Below are 12628 nucleotides of genomic sequence, written 5' to 3' on the forward strand. Positions count from 1 at the left end.
GTGATATGAAGCAACTATACTTCCGCTGGTGGTCTAAGCCTCTAAAACCTGGGTTTATTATCTAAAAAGCATACGCAGTGATCTCCAATATTGCAAAATTTCGTCTTGAGAACAATTGTGAAATGTTATGGTCCTAAGATCGTAAAGTTCTTTTGAAGCAAGAAAGCGCCCACGGTATAACTTTTTGACAGGTAAGGGTAGGTAATATAGTTGAAACAAAAGGCGAGCTAATATGAAGGGAAAACACAAACTAAAAGATAGAACAAGATTGGAGTTTAGGCGCAATCAAGTTAAAGCTGTGCGCAGGCAAGAGTATTATTAATAAAAGCTTGAAAGGGAACTCAAAGAAGAGCTAAAGAAAGGCGCCTTAATATTGGCAAATATACATTAGAATGATTTAGGTACACACATTGAAAGCTTGCGGAAGGAATCACTTTCGTTAATACGTCGGGGTTATATTCTGTTGGAACATAGTTAAGCTGAACGGTCTCAGCTTTAAGCTCTTCTCGAATGCGAAAACAATGGATGTCAAAGTGTTTTGTTTTCTCATGATGCTCTGGGTTTTTACAAACCCGAATTGCAGGTTGATTATCCACAAAGATTGGAATAGCATCACCTGAGCTTACGACCTCTTAATAAGGACTTCAAACATGGGACCTCTTTAGGGGTTCACCGGTGGCCATAACCTCTGCCGCCATTGTAGAACGGGGATATATTCTTCTGTAAAACTAACTTCCAAGTCACCGGTGTATCATTAATCAAAAGGAGGTAGCTGTATCTAGTTGGCTTACGATTGCCATAATCACTATCGCTGTATCCTTTTGATTACAACTTCCCAGTTTCTTATAAGTACTAAGTGCTATAATGCTTAGCGCCCACTTTAAATATATCACTATGTTTTTCGCTGACAGTTAATCAGACTTTGATGGCCTTCTTGCCCTTCTAACTAATTTTCCAATAGCGAACGATATATCAGGCCCATTACAGCAGTCAGTAGAGTAAAAAGCCGATTAGCTCTTTGTACGGCACGTCGGCTAGAGCATCATTTGACATGTCTTCTTCGATTAAGCTGATGTTTCTAAGTGAATTTGCGTCATTCAGGTTAAATCTTGTTAGGATGTCATTAATATATTTATATTGAATAATAAAAATTCCAGCGTCATTATAAACAACGTTCATCCCTAAAACCCAAAAACTTTCCCAAGAATTTTAATGCTATCTCACCGGGAGCTGCGCCGGAGCATATATAGTACTAGGACTATACATAGTCCTAGTACTATATATACATATATGAGAACGACACAAGATTGCACCTGTAAACATACATGTATATATAGCACTAGCACTATTTTATACCTAATAGGACAAGTCTGATTAAGTTTGCATCCTCGGATCGGGGAATTGTGTATGGTAGTCACCACTCATTGCTAAATCATTCCTTTCGTCTGCGTTCGTTTTTGTTACTAACACCAAAAAAGCTTAATTTAGAAACTTAGCTGTATTCGTTAACTGTTGGACTAGTGTTTGAGTTAACGTCAACAGATCTTTCTAAGCAAATTAGATTTAAAACCGCTTCGAAAGGCGATGCTAGTACCCAACGCGAGGCTCGAAGCGAGCAAGCTACTAAGACGACAATAGTCAGTCGCTACAGCTCAAAGTTCCCGTGACAAGCTTGTCAGCTTTAGTCAGCTAAACATTGCACCATAAGGTAAGATAGAACCTGCCGAAGGACTAAAGTAACCGACGAGTTTTTACCATTTTTAAGAGTAGATCTTTCGATCCGCACGTCTCTGACCCGACTGAGTCAACTTCTTGCGACCTGCGACTCTCCAAAGAAATCAATGACTCTCAACCCTTATATTATTCGTAAGATACCCCTTCGTCGCTAAAGGCTTTGTTCTTACAGGCAGCTAAACAGTCCTCAACAAATAATTATAAGCATAATAAATTCACCGTGTTTTTTCATTATGTTTAAACAAGAATCGCTTGACATTGAAAAAAACAACCAGACTGAACCAAGTCACCGTGCATGGTTACATTCCAATTTAAACTAGATTGTCTTAACCCAGGAATTGATTTTAGCAATCTAACACAATTATATTGCTTGCCAACTTCCACCCCTTGCGGAACTTCCGTATAAATTTCTTCCTTTAATGCTGGGATTGTAAATGCACCGTCTACGTCAAACTGTAGTACCTCCATCCTATAGAGGCAGCTAAACAGATAAAAGGCCTTACAGTCTTTAACTTCGTAACAAGACTAAAGGTTTCCGGATTATCTTCCCCATATACTTAAGTAAAACCTTCAGCACAAATTCAGGATTTAAATTTTTTGACGCTGCCGTCAAGGTTGCTTTTAACTTTTAAGACCCACTTGCAACTGACTCTTTTTCAGCCTTTTGGCAGTACGGCGGGGATCCAAGCGCAGTTTTTGGAATGACAAGAGAATTCCTGATTAATAGCATATAACCACCCCGACTTATAGTCGCTATCCATCGTTTCCAGCAAGAGTCCTTGCCGAGGCAATAGCGCGCGCATTAGTCGTTAGAGCTTGAGTTAATAAGGTGGTGCCAATATTTTATCAGATTTACAAAGTTTGGGTTAGTACCACTCGCACCAGCTCTGGTGCGTTTACCACCAATGATTTCATACCAACGTCATTTTAAGTGTCTATATTGCTGGAAGAAAGGTTGGCACATGGTGAATGGTTACAGTGGCTAATTTTTGGATTTGACGCAGTTGCATTGACTCGACATCTCTACCTGTGTTGGCTGCGGTCGAACTCCTGTCAAGTACGTGCAGGGAGTTACTCTCCGACCATGAACGGATACATCTTTGGAAACGACACTTTCGTTAAAAAGAACATCCCTGCTGAATACGACTTTGAGTGAATTTGGATTAATAATTTGTGACAGTGAAAAGCGAAACTTTTTCATGCCTGACCTTCGCTCCGCCAGTAGTGCATGTGCAGTTGAGGCGGTAAAGATGACGTAATATTATTAAGAATAAAGGCAGTGTAGAAGAGCCTTACCCCACAATAGCTTGGATAGACCGGAGACTAGTATGGCTCTTACAATGCTAAATCACGTCTAATTGTTTCTTTCAGCAACTCCATTTCTTTGCGGAGTGTATGGGGACGTGTAAGTTACTATGACTCCTCTACTCATTAACTTATCAATAAGAAATTTAGAGGAAATTCTTTAGCGTTGTCAGTGTAGGTTTATGGGACCACATCTTACTGGTTTCACTATTGCGTCTATGAAGTTTAACATTATGCGGAGAGCTTCACTCCAATATTTCATTAAGTACCATGTTCTATAACCACTGTACACACATATAAAACATATAGCATATGTATAACCTCCTAACGCAGTTGGTTTGACGGGCTCTCTGACTTAAAATTGCAAAGTTTCAAATGCACTAGTTGCCTTATGCTTGGCCTTTTTAAAAAAAACTGTTCTCTTACACTTGCCCAGTTGTCATTTTCACAGATAGAACCAATAGAATGACTTTAAATCGTATCAAGGTTGTCAACCAATTTATTTTTGGGCATAGTTAGAACGACTTTTTCAGAAATTTGACCTAGTCTACATTGCCAAATATCCAAGCTTTACTCATATCTGTGTCGAGGGAAAGGAATGTTCACCTTCTTCCCACTAGTTAAACCAGTTTTTCGCTGTTAAACCGGACAGTATACCCATTTTGTAAGGTTACTAACCGACTAAAGATTAGATTTAAGGTCTTTGCAAAATAGGCTAGTAACCTTAGTCCGAGTGTATTAACAACGCCTTAAGAGGTCGCATATATGATGTTTCCGCCGGCTGTTATAATGGGTGTTAAAAGTGGCGTTAAAGAGGTAATAAACTAGTCTGTGAATAAATAAACTTGCACCACCATCCGCTAAAATCACTTTACGTAAGCCACCATAAGGCTTGCTTTTAAATGAATAGAGATAGTCCTTCACAATAAGAACTATAGTAAATTGAATATAAGACTAAGTAATAGTAGTTTTGTACTTACAATTAATAAAGTTAATACAACGAGGTTGGCGCTTCGACAGTTTTGTAAGAGACCTTCGCAAACAAATTTACAAATAGGGCAGACGCGCTCAGAAAATTGTTCTTGCAAACCAGCATAATCCTGCTCCTTTTCAATTAGGCTTCGAAGCGGATACAATACTGGCCTTCATCACTGTATCTTCCAAAGAGATCTTTAGTTTATGCTCCTTGTCTGATATGAACGCAACGGCAGCTTGAAAAGTAGGGTTAACCTGGGACTCTATTATGTCAATGACGATGCTGTATTATTTTGAAAGCCTTCTCAGAAAAGAGATTATTGTCCATGTCAGAAATCTTTTTTCCAAACACATTACTGTACTGGCTATTAATAAACCTTATTTGATTAACATATTCTCGCACACTGCCAAAATTTTCAAGTTGTAAGTTATATAAGCTCTTTTTTAGCATAAAAATGTTCTGAGTTGACTTTCACTCTATTCACTTAGTTACGAGTTCCATGCTTCAGCAGGAGAAGAGGGTAGTACTTACGTGGCACATGGATTTTGAGCGTCATGGACAAAGCCCAAAATATTATGTGCCTTCAACTTCTAACCAGAGGTAAATGCCGGATCGGTTGAAACAGGGCCTTTACGCAAGTAAACCCAATTACAGCCCAATTCGGAAGCCAGTGCAAGAAATCCAGCTTTCCCATACCAATAGTTATCTCCAGAAAATTCTATAAAATTAAAGCTGAACATCATGATTAAAAATTTTATCTATAAATATATATAAACAAGACCAAGCAAAAAAAAAAAAAGAAAAAATAATTTATAATTATTTTCATAAAAATAAAAAAAAAGTAAACTAAATAAAAGTTAAAAGTAATTAGAATATATAAAATAAAAATAAGAAAAAAAAGCAAGTGAGCAAGAGGAAGAAGAAAAACGTATTGGGCCTGGCTCAGGCAACAAATTTAATTATCACTCTAAGAATTATGGTAGCAATTATTGTTCTATAATAGTTATTAACTAACAAATATTAAAAAGGTAACATAGCTCTAATTTTGGGGGGCAAGCCTTAAGTTGCCGTTCGTGCTAAAGCCCAGGTATAATCATGAACGATTTAGAAAATGCTTTCGTTGCAATTAAAATTAATTCGACTAAATAAAATAAAGCTGAAAACCCTTGCTAGATCTTGTGGCGCGAATTCCCATGCTTTGTGTGCAAGATAAAGAAAGATAAAGATTATCCCGGAATACTTTTTTTGGGAACTAAGTTACTAGGACCAGTAGCCACTCTAATAATTTACTTGCTGCCCAAATAATTTATAGACCTGTTTGAGGGGGTGTCATGGCCAAGATTACAATTAATTTTAGTAATCTCTAAAAGTTATAAAATATATTATGCTACAGATATATGTATTATTATTATTCTTTATATTTTGCTGCTGTTTCTTGTTAATATATATACTATTTAAATGACTCATTTGATCTTGTTATTGGCGCAAATGACTCGTTAAGCTAATCCTAGCTGCGCACCCTCCTTAGAAAAGGAATATTGGTAAGCAGCAATTGAATGTTATTAACGCCTGTAGCAATACATTGCTATAACAATGAACACTTTTGTTCCGCTTGCGCACCGTAGTTTTCTTAGCCTTTGTGTGCTAAGGCCTCAATCTATAGAACAGATTGGTTCAATATCGGGTCACAAATTACGTATTGTATCGAGCTCGTGCGTTTTGCTTAATTAATATTATGACCTGGTTGATAAATACCTTTAAATCTTATAAGATGGTTTAAAAAGATCAAACAGGCAAAATCTTCTAACTTAATGGAGGCAAAAGTACTAATAAGAAAATCAGTGTTCCGAAAGTATGCCAAGAACTAGTACTTTATATATAAAAATATTTTGATTCTTCGAAATGCGCAATACAAACCAATAGAACAAAAACTTCGTTAGGCAAACTGATAAGGAATATTTTAAAGCTTGGTTTCATTGTAGCCCCTGGCAGAGAACTACGAAAGTTCTTTCCATTGGCGTTATGGGGTCGTCAAACTGGCTCGTCACTTGCATTCGAAGCGTACTAATTTACTAATAAGCCACTAGATTTTCTGAACAATTATGCGACCAAATGAACTTTCAGAAAAGTAAAATGAAAACGATGACGACTAATGACTAGTCGCTGCTTCAAGCGTCTTATTTAGTTGCTCTTTAAAAAGCTAAACGAAATAACTGTTTACTATAAAAGAGTTCGTGAAGTCTTGAATATTAAATATTGCATGAGAAATTTTGGGTTCTCAAGTCACTCAAAATTCAGAGGCTATACCGCTTTCCAAAAATGTTGCTAAGAGGAAAATTGTTGACATGGTCAATGATATTAAAAGGCAGATTGTAGAGGGAATTGAGAAATAAGGTGTTTTGCGAGTAAACTTGATTAATCAACTGTGGGAGTAACCATGCTCTCTTATTGCTCCGTGCGGTATAGTGCATGATGAAGACTAAAGTTACCTGGACGGATCACTAATTCAGAGATATCTAATAATCTATATATTTTCCAAGCACAGGGGCTTAAACTGGGGTGGTTGCGTCGGTGTGCGCACGGTGGGTGCTGCGAACATGAGTTTGGTAGCTCAAGGGGTAATTGGGAAAATGATAGAAGCTGATCACCTAGAAGTTTTTGTTCAAACACTGCATGATCCCCAGAAACTTTGAGCTACTAGCTCAAGATTGTTCTAGACACTGCTTGAGAGAATGGACTCACATCACCCACATATCCCATGCCAAGGGGAAGAAAGTTGTTTATCGAAAGAAAGAGTTTTTGCACTCTAGTTTGAACTAAGGGAAGAAGTAAATCAATCTCTGCGAGAATATAATTCTGACCTAGTAGAAACTTTGTTTAAGGAGGAGTGAGCGGTTAAGCTCGCGTACATGGCGGGCATAGATAACCTCATGAACGAACTTTACTATTTTCTTTTCAGGGGTCTTCTCCAATATTTTTACGTTAATAAATAAAAGGAATTTTTTTTAAAAAGAACTGACTCCTTGGGATAGTCTCGTACGAGAGGAAGACATTAAAATTAGTTCCGCTCCATCTAATGGAAAACTATGGATTTGAAATCCCTTTTATGAATATGTAAATTTACGCGCACTTGATCCAATTGAGAAAGAAAAGCTGATCGAGTTTTTTTCTGATGTTGATCTGGCTTTCAGAAATAAAATGCGCTTGTTGCTTAATTTTGTCTTAATTATGGAATTTCTTAATAAAGGACGTTCATCTCTGAGATTTAATGTAAACTTTGGGCTTGTCATCAGAAACACACTATCACTATATCAATTGTAACAACGTTTATCCATTCATTTCTTATTTTATTAGCTTCAATAACCACTTTTTGTGATTTATTAGAATTTGATACTTCGCTAAATAATTTCCTTACAGGTGGGTGCCCCTTTTTATGAGTGGTAAAAATTTATTATTAGCTTAAGGGTCACTCGACAATATTGAACAAGCTCGATATTAACCTTGACTACTTTGCACAGAAGGTTTTTGTCTGGTAGGCGGTTTCCTACACACTAAAAGCGGGGATCGACTATAAAACCGTCAGCAGCATTGAGGGGCAATCCCTACACATTTTAAGTTGTCTTCTAGCGGTTTTTCCCTTATGGATAAAGGGTAGAACCTAATACTTTTCGGTATCCAGTCATTTCTCGCGAGAGCAAGGCACTACTTCGGGCGCTTCAGTCTCCCTAAAAAAGGAGGAGATGTAGTTATTATTGTTTAGGCTCCTGCAAAAAATGACTGTATTGTTTGCAAAAGGTGGTTTAATGTGCTAAGCTCAAGGAGTAGGGAGTCAACTCTCCATCGGTCTCAGCCCACTTCCTAAATTAAAACAGTCCTTCGCCTTCCTACCCTTCTCCCCACAACTAAGCACGTGCTTATTCTAAGTCTTAATAGTACTTTTGTACGTTAAGAAAGGAATGTCTTTTGTTATCTTAAACTATTTGTTCTACTGCAGGGAAAGGCCAAGGAAGCGCCTAAGTATTCGGTAATTTAATGCAGGCAGAAACTTTTAGAAAAGTCCATCCAACGGAATATTATAACCAATTTTTAGTAATAATCACTATTGTAAATACTATATTATCAAATCGTTAAGTATAAATACTTTTTTTTTATAGAATTTATTGATATTTATAACAGAGAAAAAATATACGCCCTGATGGCCGAAAATTTATGGAATTTAGGGAAACGGGAGTAGAAATAGGTGATTTTATTGTAGCCTACTAAAATATTAGATATTGTGTTTTTATAGTAGTGAATGCCGTTTAATAAGCTTTCCATTCTATTTAACTAGAAGGATTATCGTATTTAATAAAGTTAAGTGAACCACGGATATATAAAGGTTATTGCGTGCAGGGGCCGTTTGGCAACACCTAGAATTCGTTCTGGTTTTTTTCCTTAGTGGGTTTTTTAATTAAACCCGAATGTTAACAAGTGATATATGGTTGCTTACTGTATGTGTCTTTCCAAGTATCTAAATATTAAAGATATAACTTTTATATGTTTGATTTGACTTTAGATTGTTTTGAATCTGCAGTTGGCTCTTCTGTTGTGCGCATAGGGAATACATCAGTGATGTGTAGTGTGCAGGCTAAGTTTGCCCCGCCCACTGAAAGGCATCCAAAGCAAGGATTTATTGGTAGCACGCTTTTATCAAAGCGCAGCTCGTTTGACTGGAATAAACAACCACGTAGTGCCTGCAGTCGTCATCTCGCCTGTCTGCTCCTCTAAAAATAGGAAACAAGCTACAGACTATGCGGCTCACCTTACAAATCTTATAGTGCAAAGAGTGCTCGCAACGGGTAACAAAGCCAGTATAGTGGTGGACTTGAATCAACTGTGCATCGTTGAGAAAGAAATCGTTTGGGTATTGTACGCCGACATCACGTGTCTGGATGACGACGGTGCTTTAGAGGATGCAGTGATGATGGCTTTTCAAAGTGCTTTACAGAGCGGTAAGAATATAAAAAAAGTTCTTTAAAAAATATTTTATTAATTTGGCGAAAATAGTCAAGTTACCTCAACTTGTTTCAAAGGGTTCTTCGGATGTTCCTCAAATTAATACAAAAACGGCTCGCCTTTAAAAATTAATGACTTTTTAGTGTCCTCTACCTTTTCTTTAGTAAACAAGTAATAATTGCTATTCTATCTAACTGTCATTGTTTTTATTACAATTACTACTTACTTGTTTACACTTATTTAACTAACAACTTCGCTATTTTTAACTATAAACTGTAGTAAAATATTTATTGTCAGCATTAGTGCTAGTCTTTTTCAGAACTGTTTAATATTTAATTAAACTCTAGGGAATTTATAATCGCGGACCCCACTAAAAATGAACTGTTGATGGCGGATTTCACCGTCACCATTACGAGAGGCAAAGACGGAAAAGTGCACCATCTCCAAAAACTCGGAGGAATCCCTGTCAGCGAGGATCTTATCAAAATAATCTTTGATAGTTCCTATCAGCGATACTTGCACGTTTATCCAATGGTTTGTAGTGAACGGGAGGAACACCCACCGCCTATTGGTTGATTACAATATCTCTGTGGTTCTCCCTCCAATACTTTTGTTTTATTACTCTCTTAATTAAGTGCTGTGTAGCAGTTACAAAGGAAATCAGGGCTTCTCTAAAGGCCTTAATGTAACGTTACGGTGATCACTCGTCCGTCTAGGAGATGCCTATAGCAAAGCAGAGTTGTTAAATAAGTAAATTTGTGATGCCTCGCTATAGTACGAAACTTGTGATATCGACGTCGACAAGCGAGAGCCCCTCTGCTTTCCGCAAATGTAGCAGTTACTTTTATTTCAGGATCGTCGCAAAATTTAACATGCTTAAGAGTATTAATTCACTTTCAAAGAATAATTCGGTAGGGTTAAAACACTAGAACCTCAACTATTCCCACAGAACTCAGCATTTTCTTTAAAGTTGTCTATTGGGCGTTAATGTTATCAGCAATTAATCAATTTTGGTAAAATACTGAGAAATACGGGGCTTGTAGCGGCAGAAAGGTTCGCGACAGTGACTGAACGTTTATCACTGTCCTTCAATAATTTTGTTGTAGTGGACACTTCTCCGTTTTTCTTAGCAGCTCTATTGCCAGGTTACCTAATTATGCATGCGCATAAAAAATTCCTGCTCTGACCGCTTGATTCCATTTTGGGGGCTACAGCTTCTCCTATATTTTTTGACTTCAGGTCTGGTAGGAGGCTTATTGAAAGTTTAGCGATTTAAAAAACTAAAAGGGGGCGCAGTTATACTTTTTCCCTAAACTTTTTTCGCTTAAAAATTTGTTTATCTCGGCGCGCGCTGTCTTCCCTGCGGAAGCGCTTGCCATTGTGGGTTACGTGTTCTTCTTGCTAATAAAGAAGTGATTTATTACTACTTATTATGTGCCGATCGCAAAAAAGCCTCACGTCCTCGTAAGGGCGCCTCTTTCCATATCTAAAATTTAAATCGTGCGCGCGTTCAATTCTAAGAAATCGGGGGTTAACGTAAGGGCTACGTGCTCCAGGTACAGAACTATGAAAGTTCACATAAATTCTCGTAAATATTATTTCAGCAAATAATGTGCTTCACACCCGTAACGCTCAGAAACTTTTTTATTACTTGAGAGCTTTAATCTTCCCGACCGCTGTTTGTTATATTTAATCTGGTTTAACAAATAATAAACAATAATTAATAAACCCAAGGGCGCCTTTCTCTGTTGATAAAATGGGTATCATTAGAATCTTCAGGGTAACCTTTACGAAAGCAGGTAGCAGAACATAGTAAAAAAAAATTGCAGAATGCTAGCACACCTGTTTTATGTAATAAATAGCCTCTATCCTTGTTTTCCCCACGCATTATCATTTCATACTGTAGCTTCTGTGATATAATGGAGTGCGTATAATAGATATTGCTACTCAGCTCCAATAGAAGCCTACTCGAGGCAACTCGGCAGGATACACCCGCTCCAGCGGATAATCAAAGAAAATGGGAGCCACACAGACAGGAGGCCGGGCAAGCCAGCCTTGATTAGACCGACCGCGCGGGGAATAGTGACCGGAACCCGGTCGTAGGTCACACGCTGACGGGCGAGAATAGACCAATAGGGGCCTGGGAAGAAAAGGGGAAGGGAGCCCCGGCACAACCAAGGGCAGCAACGGGGGCGGTCTGGCTAACGGGAAGGCCATAGGTAACAAGCTCCCTGCTCAGTACAGAATTTAGAAGCATTCAAACAAAATACACATGTTCCCTTTTTTAGTTACTATGATAGCATTGTTAAAAGCTATTAGCTAATTTCAATAATAGTTATTTATAAGGTTTTTGTAATAATTGCTTACTACAATAGTACTATTACGTGTTATAATCACCTTCGTACAATCTATTCTTTAAAAGGGCTTCAGAACAGAGTGTTATATGCTTTAAAGATGAGATCTACCCCAGACTAACCTCCTTCTCTGGAAGTAGAATGATAGTGTACAGCTGAAAAGGGCCGCCTAAGGGGTCTATGTCCGGATCTATCTTTAAAGGGAATTTTCACTAAATTCTTTTCTTCTAATTGTTCTTTATAATAAAATTTCGGAGGAGAAATTTTTCTGAGCTCAGAACTGTAGCCAGTAGCGAGTTGAACATTATTTATCATTTCAGTATTGTTTTCACTTAGAAAACTTTGAACGTCAGAATTTGGTTGAAATTCTTTGGAAGTGACTCTATTAAGTAAATAATTTACATACTTGTTATTTTATATAATAAAATAATATCAATATAAATTACATAAAACTTAATAACAGATTTATACTTTATAAATTAAAAGATTGGCTTCTAATAACTCTTCTTAAAATTTTTATATAAAAAATCAGATATAACAGTATAAAATATAAAAAAGCATCTAACTTCTTTATCGTAAGATGTTTGGGAAGATTTTCTTTGAGATTATCTGCAACTTGAAAATTTTCCTATAAAAAGAAGTCTAGTCTTACAAAAATTTAGGACATCTTTACAAATAAACTTTGTATGTTTAATGATAATTATAATAAATTATATATATAATTATTATAAAAACAAGGAAAATTTATTTTTATAAACAACTTTTATTAACGAAGTATTATCTTTTTGACTTTCTTCGAAAAGATTAGTGGATAAATCTCCCTCAATTAAGTCAGCACCAAAATCAAGTTCTTCCTCATTTTCGTATTCTATCATAATCGCAATCTCAAAGAAAAACTTGTTTATATAAAGACGTTCACTTTAAAGAATAAAAAGATAAGTATAAACAGAACAAACATTTTCAAAAATAACCCTTACTGTATGGCCTAAATTGGGTGAGGCCCACGTGGGAAAGATCACTCGTTAGGGAAAAACAACTTTAACAGGCTAATTTTCCGTTATTTTTGTTAACTTACAAAAAAGTAGCAACTATAATAATTTTTATGACAAGAGCTCATTATCATAATTATATCTTTATTGAGTGCTGGAAAAATTATAGTTTCTATATATACTTAGAACTTTGCAAGCACCAGTTCAAGCGTGGAACATAAAAGGCTGTGTCCATGGTCACAATAATGCTCTTTTGCATCCTTATCAGGGTTTTT

General features: G+C 36.8%; 3 protein-coding genes across 3 annotated transcripts; 1 reads left to right on the forward strand and 2 right to left on the reverse strand.

Annotated features, from left to right (window-relative positions):
• Window positions 1-1760: 1760 nt before the first annotated feature.
• On the reverse strand, window positions 1761-3114 carry LOC135121847 (uncharacterized). Its single transcript, XM_064046128.1, has 6 exons — window positions 3074-3114; window positions 2943-3025; window positions 2762-2880; window positions 2374-2512; window positions 2007-2246; window positions 1761-1819 (listed from the first exon to the last, which is right to left on the reverse strand). The coding sequence occupies exons 1-6, from the start codon at window positions 3112-3114 to the stop codon at window positions 1761-1763; spliced, it is 681 nt and encodes a 226-aa protein (XP_063902198.1).
• Window positions 3115-8020: 4906 nt separating this feature from the next.
• LOC135121844 (exosome complex component RRP43-like) lies at window positions 8021-9430 on the forward strand. Its single transcript, XM_064046125.1, has 6 exons — window positions 8021-8104; window positions 8192-8255; window positions 8571-8690; window positions 8746-9006; window positions 9062-9181; window positions 9358-9430. Exons 1-5 carry the CDS (start codon window positions 8048-8050, stop codon window positions 9133-9135), a joined length of 576 nt encoding a protein of 191 aa, XP_063902195.1. The 5' UTR covers window positions 8021-8047; the 3' UTR covers window positions 9136-9181; window positions 9358-9430.
• Window positions 9431-9567: 137 nt separating this feature from the next.
• LOC135121843 (uncharacterized) lies at window positions 9568-12208 on the reverse strand. Its single transcript, XM_064046124.1, has 14 exons — window positions 12126-12208; window positions 11931-11992; window positions 11487-11746; window positions 10979-11241; window positions 10853-10919; window positions 10740-10795; window positions 10634-10686; window positions 10469-10574; window positions 10313-10411; window positions 10198-10262; window positions 10043-10145; window positions 9943-9984; window positions 9794-9885; window positions 9568-9733 (listed from the first exon to the last, which is right to left on the reverse strand). The coding sequence occupies exons 3-14, from the start codon at window positions 11677-11679 to the stop codon at window positions 9691-9693; spliced, it is 1182 nt and encodes a 393-aa protein (XP_063902194.1). The 5' UTR covers window positions 11680-11746; window positions 11931-11992; window positions 12126-12208; the 3' UTR covers window positions 9568-9690.
• Window positions 12209-12628: the final 420 nt, after the last annotated feature.

Source organism: Zophobas morio, unplaced genomic scaffold (assembly GCF_036711695.1).
Source record: "Zophobas morio isolate AGI-343-1 ecotype UQ-CSIRO unplaced genomic scaffold, CSIRO_AGI_Zmor_V1 ptg000737l, whole genome shotgun sequence".
Taxonomy (NCBI): Eukaryota; Metazoa; Arthropoda; class Insecta; order Coleoptera; family Tenebrionidae; genus Zophobas; species Zophobas morio.